This window comes from Dromiciops gliroides, chromosome 4, assembly GCF_019393635.1.
Source record: "Dromiciops gliroides isolate mDroGli1 chromosome 4, mDroGli1.pri, whole genome shotgun sequence".
NCBI lineage: Eukaryota > Metazoa > Chordata > Mammalia > Microbiotheria > Microbiotheriidae > Dromiciops > Dromiciops gliroides.
In genome coordinates this window covers 434,457,221-434,476,319 of record NC_057864.1, presented here as the reverse complement: position 1 = coordinate 434,476,319, position 19,099 = coordinate 434,457,221, and the positions used below count along the sequence as shown (strand labels likewise).

Genomic DNA, 19,099 nt, shown 5'->3' with positions numbered 1-19,099 from the left:
TTCTGATCCTAGGAACCATTTGACATTCCAATTATTGTGAATTTTAGTTATCTCAACAAAATGACAAGGATAAATAACTCAGGTTTTATTTCTATTCTCCTATGCAAAAATTATTCTTTTAAGCCAAGATATACTCAAAGGCACAAAGGAGGGGATAATGGGAAAATTGAGCCCTTGATTCAAATGGAGGAGGTGTCTCTATCCCTTTTCAGTTATGACATGCATTTTTTGCCTGAAGCCTAGAAATTATTTGCCTTTCAGAAAAACTGTGAACTTCTGGCCATTGAGTAGCTCTACTCAACTATTTAGTCAAATATATTAGCCCTTTCTTTCTGTCATTAACTATCTGATGTTTTAAGCAATTCAGTGTGACTACTGTTCGCTTAGCATAAGGATACCACTAATTGACCAATGTACAAATCTAATTTTTCACACCCAGGGACATAATCATTACTTTCTCTTGTCAATATAACATTAAGCACTTGAGTAATTTTATTTAAAAATTATAAATGATTATAAAGTGGATGTAAAGGAACCACACATATTTTTGCACGGTGGATAAATTAGCTCTTAATAAGTAAATGAGTTAATTTCTCTTGTTGCGTGGACACTGACATTTCAAGGCAAAGTCTGCTATTTCCCATGTGTGATTTATTTCTTTAAAAATATATCTATAACCCTGACATTGGTAGATTTATGGGGGCAGATAAATCAACTCAATGATGAACAGCAACTCCAATCACAATTTGGGTTCTGTATTGCAGGGGAGTGGGGAATAGGGTGGGCTAAGGAAGGTGGGCTCTTGAAGAATTTGATTATTAATGTTCTATGATATTGTTTTCTTTTGCAAGGAACTGGTGAAAGTTCACCGAAGCCTGACACAAGAGATTAATGACTCCATTGTCAATAAAAATGACCAGAATTTATATCAAATTTTCATTAACTACAAAGAAAGGTAATTTTTAAAAATTATTTTTTCAATTAACAAGCATTTATTTTTCCCTTCTGCCTACCTTTCTCCCAACTGGAAAAAAAGAAAGAAAAACAAAACCCTCATAACAAATATACATAGGCAAGCAGCATGAATTCTCACATTGGCCATGTTTAAAAATATATGTCGCATCCTGTATCCTGAGTTTATTTACTCTCTATTAGGAGGTGAGTATTGGTCTTCATCCTTAGTCCCTTTGAAATCATGGTTGACCAGTGTATTAGAGTTCTTAAGGGAAAAGTAATGCTCAATATTTTTAACCTCTGCATTACTCATTTGACCAGACATGGACCACTATAGGAAGCATTTATGCTTTGTGCCAGGACTGACATAACAATTCTTTCTTTCTTTCTTTTTTTGGTGGGGAAATGAGGGTTAAGTAACTTGCCCAGGGTCACACAGCCAGTAAGTGTCAAGTGTCTGAGGCTGGATTTGAACTCAGGTCCTCCTGAATACAGGGCTGGTACTTTATCCACTGTGCCCCCTAGCTGCCCCCAATTCTTTCCTCTTTCTTTTTTTTCTTCCTTTTTTTTTTCAGGGCAACAGAAGTTAAATTACTTGACCAGGGTCACACAGCTAGTAAGTGTTAAGTGTCTGAGGCTGGATTTGAACTCAGGTCCTCCTGAATCCAGGGCCAGTGCTTTATCCACTGTGCCACTTAGCTGCCCTCAAGAAGGTTTTAAACTAAAAAAAAGGAAGAAGAAGGAAAAACAAAAACAAAAACGGTCTGCCTCCATAAGTTTAGTCAGATATCATAATTGGTACAATATGGGAAGAATAGAAGACACCTTGGTAGCTTGGTGAGCTAAGCCTGGAGTAAGCCCTCCGGCCTCAGACACTTAACTGCATAACTCTGGGCAAGTTACTTGACCTTTGCTTCAGTTTCCTAATCTGTAATATGAGGAAAATAATAACACCTATCTCCCATGGCTATTGTGAGAATAAAATGAGATAATATTTGCAAAGCACTTTGAAGACCTATATAAATGCTTAGCTATTAATTCATTCACATGTCCTGTAAGACTATTAACTTCCTCTTCAAGGAAGAATGTCAGTAAGAAGACTCATAGCTTCATATGACTATGAACCAATGTACAGAGCCTAGGTAATTAACAATATGAAGTAGAGATCTTAATGAAAACAGGAAGCTTCACCTTCATAAGTATTACTGAAACTTAATGGGATGTGACCCATGACTAGAATATCGTAATGGCACGGTATGTCATATCTAAAGGGAACAGATTAAAGAAAATGAGTGGGGTGGTAATGGCTGTGTCAAAAAGTTATATCACTCTATGAAAATACAGCAATGGGAAAATGGCAAGGACTTGTGCATGGTCCAATGCACAAGTAATGAGATATAAGTAAGGAGTATGGAAGTAAGGGATGAGAGTATATGGTAGACCGTCTAGTCTAGATGGAAGAATTGAATGAATTCTTCTAGAACCAGGAGATAAAGCTGATCTAGAGGAAGGAAACCATAGTAAGAAGGTAATCCAACCATCTGAACTTCTTCTGGAGGCCTCTTTCTGGTAAAAATCAAATCCGTTGAGAACTTCTTGGCTTGCTTTGTTAAATAATTCCAATTTTAAGAAAATTTAGGGAACTGTACTTCTGATCCTAATTCTTTCCTACAAGGAGAAATTGATGATGTGCAAACCATTGGAACCTTGGGAAGGAGGGGCCATGTCAACTTAGAGTTCAAGAAAGATAAGAAAGGAAATGACAGGCAACATTTGATGTTGCCTAGATGTTGGGAGGGTAGCTTTCCAGGAGTTCCGAGAAAGTACAAGGAGGAGGAGCTCAGGATCAAAGATTCTAAAGGGAAAGGTAGCTGAAGAGAGGTGGCATACTCTCAAGCATGAAATTCTGACCACGCAAACACCTTTCTTTGTTCTATTGAGAAAAAAAAAAGGAAAAATTGTCCCAACCCCCCCTTCCCAAGTGCATTTATTAAATGCTTACTACATGCCAATCATTGCACTGAGTTTAGGGAATAAACATATATGCAAAGACAGTCCTTACCCTCAGGGAAAACACACTTTGGGGGTGGTGGCCAGGGAAAAGCCTTTTGGTTTGGTGAGTACGGCCATAGGTAAATAATAATAATAATAATAATAATAATAATAATAATAATAATAATAATAATAACTTTGACATAGTACTTTTAGGTTTGTGAAGCACTCTACAAGTTATCTCATTTTATCCTAATAAGAAGATAGATAGATAGATAGATAGATAGATAGATAGATAGATAGATAGATAGATAAATGAAAAAGATATAGATAAGGGGCAGCTAGGTGGCACAGTAGATAAAGCACCAGCCCTGGATTCAGGAGGACCTGAGTTCAAATCTGGCCTCAGAGACTTGACACTTACTAGCTGTGTGACCCTGGGCAAGTCACTTAACCCTCATTGCCCCGTCCCCTCCCCAAAAAGATAGATAATAGAGAGATAGATTGATGATAGACAGCTATTTATTAAGTGCTTAATTTACATTATTAATTTGTAGTACTGAAGCTACAAGACAAGAAATATATAGTCTAATGAAGAGAGGGCAAGACAACACATAATAGAGAAATAGAAAGAAGGGAATATGTATGGGTAGAGTCACTATTATTGTCCAAAATATAAAATGACTGGCAACATGTCTAAATACTGGCATGCACAGATTAGTGACATTAAAACAAACCTCTGTATTAATAGGGAGGTCTCACGATAATGACTCACATTTATTTATATAGCACTTTTAAGGTCTGCAAAGTACATCAAATGCACTATCTTATTCGATTATCACAGTAATCCTATAAGGGAGGTGATATTAGTGTCCCCATTTTGCGGATGAGGAAATCAAGGTAAAGTAACTTTCCCAGAGTTACCTAGCTACTCAATATCTTTGTGGGGAGGGGAGGATTTAAATTCTGACTTTGAGACCAGTATCCCATCCATTATGTTGTTCAGTCATTTTTCAGTTGTGTCCAACTCTTCAGGACCCTCTTAGGGGTTTTCTTGGCAAATATACTGGAGTGCTTTGCCATATCCTTTTCTAGCTCATTTTACAGATGAGGATATTGAGGGAGAGTTAAGTGATGTGCTCAGCATCACAAGGATTAGTAAATGTCTGAGGCCAGATTTGAATTCAGGAATCTTCCTGATTCCAAGCCCAGTTCTCTATCCACTGCACCACCCAGTTGTCCTGCATGCACTATATCATGCTGCTTTTGCAATGAAAATCTTTCTTAAATTAATTTTGAATGATCTATTTGCCTCTATTTTTTCTTGTTAAAGTATATGAAAATTCAGACACTTCTACAAATAATTTCACTTGTTCATTCTTTTTTTTTTTTTTTAGTGAGGCAATTGGGGTTAAGTGACTTGCCCAGGGTCACACAGCTAGTAAGTGTTATGTGTCTGAGGCTGGATTTGAACTCAGATACTCCTGACTCCAGGGCCAGTGCTTTATCCACTGTGCCCCCTAGCTGCCCCTCCACTTCTTCATTCTTAATGGGCTAAACTGTCTGTCTGGGCAACCCACTTCTTCTAAACCTCCCTTTCTTTTGGACATTGCCTTTTATTCATCTTTAAAATGAGAACCAGAAAGTCTGTATTACTTACTTTCTAGGTGACTATTGGAAAGTACTTGATAAATATGAAAGCTCTTTAGAAATGTGAGTTATTTTTAGCAATATCATTACTACTTGGGGAGTTCAGTGATCCTTAGATTGGAAAGGGAAGCCAGCCATCCCAGAAGCCATTTTTTTTTTCAGGGCAATGAGGGTTAAGTGACTTACCCAGGGTCACACAGCTAGTTAAGTGTCAAGTGACTGAGGCTGGATTTGAACTCAGGTCCTCCTGAATCCAAGCCAGTGCTTTATCCACTGCGCCACCTAGCTGTCCCCCAGAAACCATTCTTGAAATCATCTTGGCCATTCTCTTCATTTTATACATTTAATTCAATTCACCAAACAAAATGCCTGCTGTGGTCAGGATGTGGTACTAGGGATGAGTGACAGGAGTCTGGTCCTTTTCTATTGGTGTCCTGTTACAGGGGCCTCTGTCTGCTTCTTGTCATGGCTAACTCATTGCTCACTGAACAGGGGAAGTAGACTTATGAACAGGGTCCTGGAACAGGGTCCTACAAAGAGAACGTGCCCTGATTCCATCTTTTCTTTTCTGAACTTGATCACATTTCTAGTGTCTTACTTGGCCTCTCTCTCCCAAGGGTGAGGGCTCTGCTATACAAAACCAAAAATGAGCCTGTGATATACAATATATACATAGAGAAACAAGGCTTATATGTGTAATAGTAGGAAGGTAGCATGGTATAGTGAATGGAGAGCTGGCCTCAGTCAGAAAGAACCAGGTTCAGATCCTGCTTCTGATATATCCTTCCTGTGTAATCTTGGGGACTTAATCTTTCAGTGCCCCTGGACTCTCTAAGACTGTAAATCTCAGAGCAGGTTTTGATCTATAATGGTAAGGGGAGCTTCCTGTCTAGGGAATGAGAGTTTCCCTTACTAATGAAATGAGGGGTCTGTTTCCTTCATCCTCCCTCCAAGATAGAAAGTAATACACTATAAAATCATGAAAGAAAAAAAATAGTAATAACTGAAAGGATTGAGAAAAACCTTATGAAGAAGATTGTGAATGAGACATGATTTGGAGCAAGCTAGGTAGAGATGAATAAGGGAGGTATACCCTTGGCATGGGGGAATCACTTGTGAAAAGGCACAGAGGGCTACTATCAGGATATAGAGGAAAACTGAGGCTTGGGTTTGCCATAATTAAAGTGACTATTAAAAATAATCTCAATGCTTAAGACACTTCTGATGATCAGTCAATCAATAAACACTTATTAAGTGTCTACTGTGTGCCAGGCACTATGCTAAGAGCTGGATAAAGCTAATAAACCTCCAATTATATTAGGCCAAATTCATGTTTGCAAATTCATGGAGACACACACACACACACACACACACACACACACTTTCTTATCTTGACTATAGCCTTTTTAACTGGGGTGGGGGGAAGAGGCGTGAGAGGCGAAGGGGAAGGAATAAGAATTAAGTACCTACTATATACCAAGCATTGTACTAAGTGCTTTAAAAATATTATCTCATTTGATCCTCATAACAACCCTAAAAGTAAAAGATAGGTGCTGTAATTATTGCTATTTTATAGTTGAGGAAACTGAGGCAAATGGAAGGCAAGTGACTATCCCAGGGTCACACAGCTAGTAAATGTCTCAGTCTGGATTTGAACTCAGGTCTTCCTGCCTCCAGCTCCAGGATTCTAACCATGCAACACCACCTAGCTACTTCTAATTGCTGCCACAGTAGGCACTTAATAAGCATTCGTTAATTGGTTGATTAGTAGTTATTTAGTAGTTAGTGCTAACTTGATTAGTAGTCAATTAGTAGATTGATCAGTAGTTAATTGTTGTAGATTTTCTTAATTTTGGTTTTATGTAGACAGATATTCTGTCTCTCTGCCTTCCATTTCATTCTGGTCCTTTGTCATTCATTTCTATTTCTCTTCTCCCCTTTTTTGTCCTTTTTTACCTTTCAGATTGGTTATTTATGGGCAATACTGCAGCGGAGTGGAGTCAGCCATCTCTGGTTTAGACTTTATTTCTAAGACAAAAGAAGATGTCAAGTTGAAACTCGAGGTGCCCTTACCTTTTTCTTTTAATGTCTTCTAGAAAAAAAGTAAAATTAATCTCTACGAGAATTCTTATTATATGTATAATTTTCTGGTTTATACAAAGGGTCTGATATGTACAAAAAACACACAAAAATGATTTCTAATTATTGTTATTTTAAATCTAATGTTAAGATCCTGATGATTTTTGATAGACTGTTTTAGAAAATGTATACCTCATTTTATGCAATAGATATATTCAGGCAGCAAACATTTATTGAGTGCCTGCTATCTGCAAGGCTGTATGATACACATCAGTGAGATGATAAAGTATGGTTGGTTCCTTTCTTCTGCAATTTAGAAGAGGAGATATGCACATAGACATTATTCAGCTATTTTTTAGTCATGTCCAACTCTTCATGATCTCTATTTGGGGCTTTCTTGGCAAAGATACTGGAGTGGTTTTCCATTGCCTTCTCCAGCTCATTTTACAGAAGAAACTGAGGCAAACAGGGTTAAGTGACTTGCCCAGGGTCACACAGTAAGTGTCTGAGGTCAGATTTCAACTCAGGAAGATGAGTCTTCCTGATTTTAGGCCTTGTATTCTATAAACTGTGCCATGTAGCTGTCCTGTCTACTATATTATGTTAGATTTAAAATATTTTAGAGAATGAGTAGATACAAATGTGACATATCTGTCTTGTGATCCCCATCTCCCAAATTCCTCAATATCTCATAATAAGTAGCTGTGCTTGGCACCTACCCCTGCATACAAGTGACTACCCCAAAGGGCTAATCTATGATGACATAGTAACTCAGATTCAGCCCAAGTGTTTATATGATGGTTCTTTAACATATTTCTAGAAATATGTTTGAAAGAGCCTTTATTTCTGTAGAAAAGTCAGTTCTAAATTCCAAATAACCTATGCAGGAATGCACTTTCAGTATACTACCTTTTCCTGATTTAGAGCCTACCTACTTCTCTTTCATTGTTCAGTAGAGAATTTCCATCAGATGATGAACAGCAGAACTTAGAATCATTGTATTCTATTTCAACAATCTCACTTTACAAATAAAAACAACAACAAAACCCAAAACAAAACCCTGATGCTCAGAGAGTTTAAATGATTTGTCCAAGATCACAGAGGCAGTATGCAGTGGAAGAGACAAGATTCAAATCTGGGACTCCTAACTGAGTTTGATATCATTGTACTCTGCACTGTTTAGACCTCATCTCGGATATTATGTTGATTTCTGGATGTCATGTTTTTGAATGGGCACCATTAAGCAGAAAAGTCTTCAGAAGTCAGTGAAAAGTGGGTGGAGATGGTGAAGAGCCTTAAATTTGTGCCATATGAGAATGGGTTAAAGGAACTGGAATGTTTAGCTGGAGGAGGAGGAAACTTTGCTGGGGACATGATAGCTGTCTCTAAGAATTTAAAGGGTTGCCATGAAATAGAGAGTAGACAATAGCATTTATTGAGCACCTACTATATGCCAAGCACCATGCTAAGCATTGGGGAAGAAAATAAGAAAAGGAAAGAAGTCCCTGATGTCCTGGAGCTTAAAATCTAAAGGGGGAAAGACAATGCTCAAAAGGAAGCTGAAAAAGAGGGCAGAACCACCAGAAGGTACCCAGTATGGGAGCATGATGTTTGTCTGTGGGGCATGACATTAGTGGAGTTGGAAGTAAGCAGAGCAGCTGATGGGAAATGGAGTTAATTGGACAATCCTGAGTCCTTTATAAAGGGAATTTTCAGAGGAGTTTATATCCCTGTGTTTCAGGACTCCATCAGAGGGAAGAGGCAATTGAAAGTTCCAAGGCTGTGTTGAGTATCAGAGGTGAATCAAAATAGGCTTTTCTGTGTGGACCGGGAAGGCCAAACTAGAATCACTTGGCTTAAGGTGCACAGAGACAAATTTAGGTTTGAGTAGGTCCTCTCTAAAGGTCAGGAAGAACTTTATAAAAATCAAAGTGATGCTAAAAGTGGAATGAGCTATGTGGGTGGGTAGTAGGTGTTCCCTCACTGATGGTCTGCCATCAGTAGCTTGATGACCATCAGTCACTCAGAAAATAAACCTTGATTAAGTTCCTACTATGTGCCAGTCATTGTGCTAATGGTGGAGATAGAAAGAAAGGCAAAATACAGTCCCTGCTCTGAAGGAGCTCATAGTCTAATGGGGGTGACACATACAGACAACTATGTCCAAACGAGATAGATACAGGATAAATTGGAGATAATCAATAGAGGGATGGAACTAGAATTAAGGGGAATAGGAAAGGCCTCCTATGGGTAGGATTTTAGCTGGGACTTAAAGAAGTCAGGGGAATCAGGGAATGAAGATGAGGAGGGATAGAATTCCAGGCATGGGGGAGAGCCAGGGAAAATTCCCAGAGATGGTGTATCTTCTTTCAGGAACAGCAAGGAGGCCAGAATCCCTCATGTTAGAGTATTCATGATATTGAAGAATTAGATGGCACAGAGGATAGAAGGCTGTGTCCTCAAGAAGATCTGAGTTCAGATCTAGCCTCGGTTATTTACTAGCTGTGAGACCCTAGGCAAATCTGTTAACCTCTGCCTGCATTAGTTTCTTCAGTGGTAAAAGGGGAATAATAATAACATTAAATATCACCCAGGATCAAATAAAATAATAATTGTAAAATTCTGAGGAGTTTGTGGAACATAGTAGGCACTCAATAAATGCATTGGGGGGGGTAGAGATTCTTGCTTCCTTATTGATTAAACTAGATGACCACTGAGGCCCCATCTAACTCTGAGATTTTGTGATGTATCCAATTACAGCATTCTATCCACTTAACATTTCCATTTAAAAGAATTAAAATTAAAATCATAGCCTTTTTATTTTCTCTTAGCAATATTAGTATCGTGTTTGCTGTCAAAGGGGAGATGTTAGAGAAATTCTTGGTTACAATAAGGTTTTAATCTTTGGATTAAATTTGTTTGTTCATGCATGGCAAGAAACAGGTGAGCAGTAGCTGTGTCTCAGCATTCAAATGTAGTCCTCACATCTGTAGTCTGTTAATAGTCTCCATTCAATATACCTTCTCCCTTTATCTGTGGTCTTCTTAAGCAGACTGATACCCAGACCAAGATCTATTTTTCTGCAGTTGGCCTCTTCAAATTGGTCTATCTGTTAACAATCAGGTAGCTACATTCGATCTTCTGTGTCATCCTTTGAAAATGCTTTAGCCACTCATTTTCAGTTGGAATGTGAAAAGATGGGATCTTGGACCATTACAATGAATTTTCTGTTGATTTAAATGTATTAAGTTGTCAAAAATGTGATTATAACAGAGGTCAAATCCCATTTTGAGAAATAGCATTCGAATGGGAATTTCTGCAAAATGCAAAGATAATCAAGTCTCGGCCAATGGCCAGTTTATTTTAGACAGTACCAAATACAAAGGAATTTCAGGGCAGGGAGAATTGAGACCGTTTCTTGGAGTTTATTGTAATGGGTTTTGATCTGCAGAGACTTTTAGAAAAAAAAAAAAAAAAGGAAAGGGTAAATGCCCCAACTGAAGTGCTTTCTGGTGCTCATCTCTTGAAGGAAAATATTCTTTGTGAGATGAATAAACTAATCTTAGAACCTTTTCCTAATTCTCATTTGCCAGCCTGCTTGAATAGTTAATTCTCTTTACTCAGATAACCATTTACCAACCAACCGACTCATCTGACTATCATTATGAAATCTTTGTAATACATGCCCGCTTGTGAAAAGGTCATACCATATATATACTCACTAAGCTCCTGCTCTATGCATGGCATTGTGCTAAATGTTGGAGATAGAAAAGCAAAAGATAGTCCCATAGCCATATATTTCAAAAAGGCGGTTTAAACCCAGGTATTTCTGACTCTGAAGCCTACTCTATGCAAGTGTACAAAAGTTATCTCTAAAGCTCTTCCTTAAAGGAATTAAAACCAAAGCCTTTTTATTTTTTGTCTTAGCAATATTACTATCATATTTGATACCAAAGGAGGGAGAAGAAAGGCTTGGTTACAATAAGGTTTCGCTATTATCTTTGATTAAATTTGTTTGTTCATGCATGGAAAGCAACAGTTGAGCAATGGATTATGACAAGTAGGTGTCTACAACAACTCTTCTGTGCTTAGTTTAGAATAGAGGGCCTATAGCCTAACCTAGCCTCCCACTTCCCCCTCTCTGCATATAGGTCCTTTTACTCTTTTTTTTTTTCATCTTTTAGGGGTATAGGACAAGTGGTGATATCATTAGGACTAGGTTCTTTGTGGAACAGCAAAGTGGTCCAGTGGGTAGAGCACTGGGTTTGAAATCAGGAAGTCTCATTTTCATAAGTTCAAATTGGCCTTAAACACTTATTAGCTGTGTGACCCTGGGCAAGTCATTTAACCCTGTTTACCTCAGTTTCCTCATTTGTATAATGAGGTAGAGAAGAAAATGACAAACCACTCCAATATCTTAGCCAATAAAATCCCAAATGGGGTCACAAAGAATCAGAATTGACTGAAACAAAAACAATTTTTTATGTTTATTCATTTGATACTAATGGCAGATTTATCTCCAGGGCAATGCTTGGGAAAAGAGTGTACCAGGTCCCATATTTCCTCCAAGACCTGTGATTTCATTGGTAAAGGGAATTCCTGATTGAGGAAACTCTAATAATGCATATCAGCATTGTATCTACTTATAGAGATATCTGGGGAACTGGGAAGTAGGTGACTTGGCCAAGGTCCCTGTTATTATCCTTATTCCTTCTTGTTTCTCTGAATACTAGCCTATCTAATGTCTATATTAGAAGGAAAAGAGTCTACCCATAGACTGCTTTATGGAAGTCTTTTTGAAGATGTTTAGTGTGAATTTTTTTGTTGCCAATTGCTAGGGAAATAGCCATGATTACTTAGTCAAACTTTTCTTTGTTTGGCTAGAAATACCTTTTATTTTGGGGGGAAGAAAATTATTCAGTATTCCTGGTATTGTTGTAGGCTGGGACTAGATGTTTCTGTGCCAACCTATATATTCCATGGTCATTAAACTCTTACTTGTTTAACTATTTTTTCTCAATTCCCATTTCAGTACCATTATCTATTCTCTCCCTGCCTCTCCATTTTAACCCTTTCATGAAGTTGTTCCCCAGAATTCTATTCTGTGCCCTCTTGTTTTTTTCGGCTGTCTCATAGCTCCTGTTGATTTGTTATAAATTATTCCCAAGTCTATATTTGTTGTTGCTCAGTTGCTTCTGTTGTGTGCCTAATGTGTCTAAAATGTGTCAGACTAAGTTAAGATTTGAACCTGGGTCCTATGATTTCAGTGCCAGCTTTCTTTCAGATGGACCATTCTTTGTCTAGTCCATGTTTTTGCCTATCACCCATTAACAATCTCTTGCAATCTTAAAGCCACACCTTACCTCTTGCCATTCCCTCTTTGGGGACATGCTATGTTTTGATCTTCAACATTGCCTTGTGCCTCAGTATTTTTATTTGCTTCATTGACTTGGCCAGTTATTCTGGCCCCTGGTTTTGACTCCTTGCATTTACTCTCTCTACTTCAATATCTGAATTTTCCTTTTATACTGCCTCCCCCTACCTTTCCTCAGCCTTTACTCTTTATGTGAAAGAAGGTTAAGTCATGATGGCCCTGGATGGACCCAGTTCAAGTCCCTTCCAAAGCAAGGACATAAGAACCAACATAAGAGATTCTTATAGGAAACTAGGGGCCTGGAGCAATATTTTGATTTCTCATGGGAATACCCTCAGGTACATCTAGTCAGCCACTGTCCAATGTTCCTGAGAGAGTTTCCCAGGGATGTGCTTACACATGTTTAACAACTGCTCAACAGGAAAAAAAGGTTTTTTCCACACAGGACACACTTTTAAGTTTAATTGGAATTAACATTTTTCTCAACTACTTTCTTATGTCTAGAACAGTGATGTCAAAGTCAAATAGAAAAGGGAACCACTAAACCATACATAAAGTCCCCTGCAGACTCATATCGGCTTGGTTACAAAATGTAGTGTTTTCATTGTTTTATTGGATTTTAATTTATTTTGTTAAATATTCCCCAATTATATTTTAATCTAGTTACTTGGGAATTGATACCTCTGGGTTAGATAATCGACAAAATAACAACTCAAGCCCTAATTTATGGAATTTAGTGGTTTCCAAGGGGCAAATACTCACATTGAAAATTTAACAATCGACTGGAGTGCTCAAGCTGGCTCCAACACACCCCTGGAGTTTCCTCATTTTTATCTCAGCTGCTCTAAGAGGCTTTTCCCTGGAGGCCATTGTCTTGGCAGGGATAAACTTGTAGGGACCCACGGCAGGTTTTTCTGCAACACATATCACCTTCACACTTATTTCCTGTCCCTGAGACTCCTTAGCAATCAGTCAAACACCAGGTCTATATTAAGTGCCCACAAAGTGTTATCCGTCATTGTACAGGAGGTAGTTAGCAGGATGTGCTCATATTTCTTTCTCTCTCTCTCTCTCTCTCTCTCTCTCTCTCTCTCTCTCTCTCTCTCTCTCTCTCTCTCTCTCTTTTCTTCTTTTTTCTCACCTCCTCCTGAGGATTGCTAGGATCAAGCAGCTCGCAGTTCCCACAAGTGACCATGAGATGGCACTCCAACATCCTTGGTAGCTGAAACTGTCTATTCATTGATTCTTTGGGCAAGTGTTAATGCTTAATGTGTGCAAGGTGCTCTGTGTGCTAGGCTCTGTGGAGGATAAAAAGAGGAATAAGATGCACTCCTTGGCCTCAGGAAAATCGCAGTCTAGTTGGGGAGATCCAAAGCACACCACTTTAATACACAATGGAGTGTGAAAGGTGGCTCTAAGATAAAAAGTGCTCTAACCATGCAGAAGAGGAGAGGTCAGGATCTAAAATTTCAGGAACCTCCTTTGGAAAGAAATTAAATGTTTCATTAACAAAGTAAACATTATGATGTGCATGATTCAATTCAATAAACAACTAAGTTTCCAAAATAGGAAACAATATAGACTCTTGTCTTTATAGAGTTTATGGTTTATGTAGTGTTTTGGGTACCTGAGGTTGAGATTAGTATTAGAGAAATACAGTGAGGTATGGTGGGAAATGTACTAGGTGTAGCACCAGAAAGGATCTAGGTATGAATCATACGCCTGTTTTGTTTGTTTGCTTGTTTGTTTTTGTGGGGCAATGAGGGTTGAGTGACTTGCTCAGGGTCACACAGCTAGTAAGGGTCAAGTGTCTGAGGCTGGATTTGAACTCAGGTCCTCTTGAATCCAGAGCCGGTGCTTTATCCACTGTACCACCTAGCTGCCCCCAATACATCTGACACTAGCTCTATGATCATGGTCAACATTTAACTTCTATGTGTCTCCATTTTATCATCAACAACATGGGGATAATAATAAAGGAATAAATGAAAAAATATTGAAGTGCTTTTTGTTGTTCAGTCATTTTTCAGTCATGTCTGGCTCTTTGTGACCTTATTTAGGGTTTCCTTAGCAAAGATACTAGAGTGTGATTTGCCATTTCCTTCTCTAGCTCATTTTACAGATGAGGAAACTGAGGCAAACAGGGTTAGTGACTTGCCCAGGGTTACACAGCTATTATGTGTCTGAGACCAGATTTGAATTCAGGAAGATGAATCTTCCTGACTCTAGGCCTGCCAGTCTATTTACTGTGCCACATAGCTGCCCCACTTAAGTGCTTATTCTGTGCCAGATTCAATATGGAAGAATCTCCCTGCCCTCATGGAGCTTACTTTTTTTTTCTGGGGTAATGAGGGTTAAGTGACATGCCCAGGGTCACACAGCTAGTAATTGTTAATTGTCTGAGGCCAGATTTGAACTCAGGTCCTCCTGAATCCAGGGCCGGTGCCCTATCCACTGTGCCACCTAGCTGCCCCATGGAGCTTACTTTTTAATGGGGAGTAGTGGCTAGGGATGGGTGCTTTGTTTTGGAAGTCACAGAGATAAAGAATGCAACGTTGGGATAATCCATTGGTAAGATCTTTCAAAGGCAATGACAGTTCTGATGGGATTCAGTTCTGAGGGCAAGAGGTAGAAAATAATAGGGTGTTTTGCTGCAGCTTAGAAAACAACTTGGGTGAAGAAGAGGATGCATTGTCCCCAAAAGTACAAAGCTGGGTGGCCTAGGTCCCAAGAGCATGGTCTCTATTAGTGTGTATCTTAAAGGGATATGTGAGGACCAAATAAGAGAAGGTATATAAAATGGTCTGTAAACCCTTGAATGCTCTAGTAATATTAGCTAATAGTTTTTATTATTAGGAAATGAATAAGTACATTGGAGAGGTCAGACAGAGGGTATGAGAGGTTCCAGAATCATGTCTAGCTAGAAGAATTAATGTGTTTTTAATAGATAAGCAGAACTACAAGAAATATCACTTAAACCAATTTATATGGGGTAGGAGAAGAAGAAGAAAGGAAAGGAACCATCCTAAAAGCAGGAATGCTTACAACTAAACATTTCTTCTACACCCATTACAATACTACCTGAAAAAAAAAAAGAAAAAACAAAAAAACAAAATTTAAAAATTAAAAACAAAAAAAAGAGGCAGCTAGGTGGCACAGTGGATAAACCACTGACCCTGAATTCAGGAAAACCTGAGTTCAAATCTGGCACTTACTAGCTGTGTGACCCTGGGCAAGTCACTTAACCCCCATAGCCCTGCCAAAAACAACAACAACAAAAAACCCCAAAACCAAAAAAACTGCAATACTATCTGAAATGTTTCTCGCTCTATGTTTTTTACTTCTTATATTATTCTTTCATATTGTGTTAAAGCTCCTAGTGTGCTTGTCATTTCTCCCTTACTGGGGGAAGGGGGCTGTGACTCCTTCTTTTTATCCTTTACAGCCTGGCAGAGTTAAAGTCTACAACCATATATTAAGAACTTAGTATTATCCAGTCACTGTGTAAAGCATGGGGAATATAAATACATGAAAAAAGGGAGTCCTGGGGGACAGCTAGGTGGCACAGTAGATAAAGCACTGGCCCTGGATCCAGGAGGGTCTGAGTTCAAATCCGACCTCAGACACTTGACACGTACTTGCTGTGTTACCTTGGGCAAGTCACATAACCCTCATTACCCTGCAAAAAAAAAAAAAAAAAAAAAAAGAAAATCCTTGCCCTCAAGGAGCTTACATTTGTAATAATTGGAGTGATGCCACCTGCTGGAGACTTACTATAGCAAAGCTCCACCATGAGGAGAAGGCCTCTGAGGGCAAGCCATGCAGTCAAGGTCCTTAGCATCAGGAAGTGACATTTGCTCGTGGGTACTGTGTATCAAGGCTACCAGCCAATCAACTTGAGGAGCCTCTCATTTCTGGGAGGAGAACATGAAGAAAGAAGCAGACGCTGGCGGAGGGGTTCTCTCTCTTTTTGTTCCTAACCTCGCCATGGTGGGTCAGATGATGGGGTCTCTTAGAAATAGTTAGATTTTTACCTTTCTCTCTGATCCTAATGCTCTTTAATAAATACTTAAACACTTACATACTCTTGCTAAAGCTTATAATTTATTGGCGACCACTCATTAGATTTTAGATAGTATAGCTAGAATTTTAGCCCCTTACAATTCTAATAGGGAAAGATAGCATATAAAAGGGAGCTGAAAACGGTGGAGAGTAGCTCACCTGGCCCCTTCCTCAAAATGGAGTTTCCAGGAGGAACTTACTAATGTATAAAAGGGGGGCATAGTGGCAAAGGAATGGTTCCACTGAGAAAGCTATAGGGTATAAACAACTTTAGTAGGAGAAGGCAGCTGAGGCATATGGTGGATAAGTCTGGGGAGTCAGAAGCAGAGCCAGAAGGAAAGACAAGAGAGACATTCTCTCTGAACATCTTCCTTGAATGTAAAAGAATCTAGTTCAGTTTTCTTGACCCTCCCTTCCTACACAGTCAGAGACCACAGGTTCCCCCCTTTGACTAAGAAATGATGACCAATGCTGCTTTGGTCTTTAGAGAGTGGCCAAGATAGTAAGGGTCCTGGAGATGGTGCTAAGTATTTAAGGAAGTGAGGGTCAGTTGAAGGAATTGAGAGTGTTTTAAGCTTGAAGAAAAGTAGACTTAGGGGGAGTGGTTCTCTTCAAATATTTTAAGAAAAATTGCCAGGGGGCAGCTAGGTGGCAGTAGTGGATAAAGCACTGGCCCTGGATTCAGGAGGACCTGAGTTCAAATTTTACCTCAGATACTTCACACTTAGTGACCCTAAGTGTCACTTAACCCTTATTGGCCCTCCAAGAAGAAGAAGGAGAAGAAGGAAGGAGGAGGAGGAGGAGGAGGAGGAGGAGGAGGAGGAGGAGGAGGAGGAGGAGGAGGAGGAGGAGGAGAAGAAGAGGAGGAGGAGGAGATCAGATCTATATGGTATAAGGGAAAATGTCCTAATCAGTAGTGATGGCCAGAAATAATATGTAACATATTGCTTGAGGAAGCAGGGAGGTTTTCCTGCAGACTGGATGACTGCTAGATCATGGATCTTCAATTCAAATTACCTTCTATTTACCTTGCATTTATTTTGTATAGATTTTGTATCTATTTATGTGTGTATATGTTGGTTTACCCTAAATGTACTCTATTTGAAGGTGGGGACTGTCTCATTTTTGTCTTTTTATTGTAAACAGGTAGCACAATTCCTGGCATATAGTAGGTACTTAATAAATTCTTGCTGATTCAATCAATTAAATTTTGTTAGGGTTTTACCATGGCCAAAGCATGTTTCTAAGCACTGGGAATACATACTTAAAAAAAGAAAAAGTCCCTGTCTTCAAGGAACTTATATTCTGCTGAAAAAATTTTAGAGAAGTTTCTTATTCAGGTACACATTATGCTAAAAGACCCTTGAGGTCCCTTGAGACTCTATGCTTTGTAAGTCAGCCTGGAAAGCTTCAAATGTTCTGGAGTTTTTGTTCTCTTTTGAAAAGCCCAGTGTGCCTGGGTCTGTATCCTAGATGTCAAGTCTTTGATTAGATAGAAGCCTACTTTATCAAATCTTATTTGTTTTTTGGGGGGAGTTCCCTCTTACAGTGCCTGAAAGACCTGGGGCTTCTAACAATCCTCTCCCAACTTCTGTTTAAGAAAGGCTCAATTCAAGACAAGAAGCAAACAATCTAAAAGACCATCTCAATTTACTTTTTCAAAATGCTATGATTTAGTACTTCTAATGTTTATCTGTTATTCCTTATTAAAAACAAAATAAAACAAAACAAAAAACAACCCAACTTTTCTTTTTTCTAAACAAATGAAGAAACTTCCATATTCTTTGTCTGGGTCCAAACCTTGTCCATGATGTTTTTATCTGAGGCAAACTCTATTATCATGACAAGCTACTTTAAACAAAGTCATTTCATTCTTTCTGGGTTTTTGTTTTTTGTTTTTTTAGGACAATATCTTTCACATTTTTTTCTCCCATCCCTTTTTCTACTCTATCTCGGGGTAATACCAAGAACATGATACATAACAAAGGTACTCACCGTGTTTGGAATACAAAGTTGAACACTGATTATTTAAAGAACACCCTCTGCCCTCTGCTTTTAATGTTAACATTGTGCCTTCATAAAGAGGTACATTATTAATGAACAAATCTTTCATCAGGAATGTTCCAAGAGAGCAAACAATGGGAAATTCACTCTCCGAGATTTGCTTGTTGTTCCTATGCAGCGGGTTCTAAAGTATCATCTCCTGCTCCAGGTATGTAATTTGGAACTCCCTGATCTGCTCCTGTGTCTTTGAAAAAAGTTGGGGTTGCTAGGGTGCTTAATATGTGCTTAGGTTCGTTGTTGTTGTTGTTGTTTCTATAAAGCTGTCAGGGCATTTTATCTTTTGCCTTCACACTATCCTTTTCCCTTGCTATTTTGGGGAACTTTGTCATGATGATTATTAAGGGAAATCAGTAAGCCCAGGGCCCCAGACTAAGGAAAAGTGTTTTCTCTTATCCAACTGCCAAACCATATAGTGTGTAATCTTAACAAACTCCCACAGAAATTCATTTGCCCTTTCCCCTCACACCCACCACAGCAAACACTGCTCAAAAGACAATAAAAATTGGTTTTCTCTAGATACAAACTATCATTAAAGTACAAACAAAAAGTAAATGGCTTCAAAGAACGTGAAGATTTACCAGGTAGTGAGTGATGAGGTAGAGGAGGTAGGGATAAGGGCAATAGTGGTGAAGAGGAAAGTGGATAAATTCACCAGATCCCACAGGGCTGGGAGGCAGGCACATTTTTAAGGCAAACATCAAGTTTTGCCCAAGGAGATCACTATCTAAATTGATTGACAAGACAGGCAAGGATCCAGCTGCTCCTAATTCTAATTACTCCAGGGTAGCTCAGTTGTTCATTTGACATTGGCTCCTACAACTGTATCCCATATCCACACTCCTCTCTGGAAACACTAGCATTTCTAGCTATCTTGTCTGGCTTTCCACATTCCTTCAACTTTTCCTTTAAGCTGGGAAAACCCAC

The 19,099-nt window shown here is 38.8% G+C and overlaps 1 protein-coding gene across 1 annotated transcript in view; it reads left to right on the top strand.

Annotated features, from left to right (window-relative positions):
* The window catches only part of VAV3 (vav guanine nucleotide exchange factor 3), a 488,752-nt gene that overhangs the window by 240,547 nt on the left and 229,106 nt on the right, over positions 1 to 19,099 (top strand). The window contains 3 exon segments of the mRNA XM_044004405.1: positions 852 to 955; positions 6,560 to 6,659; positions 18,228 to 18,323. Of these exon segments, the coding sequence (XP_043860340.1) occupies positions 852 to 955; positions 6,560 to 6,659; positions 18,228 to 18,323 (300 nt within the window).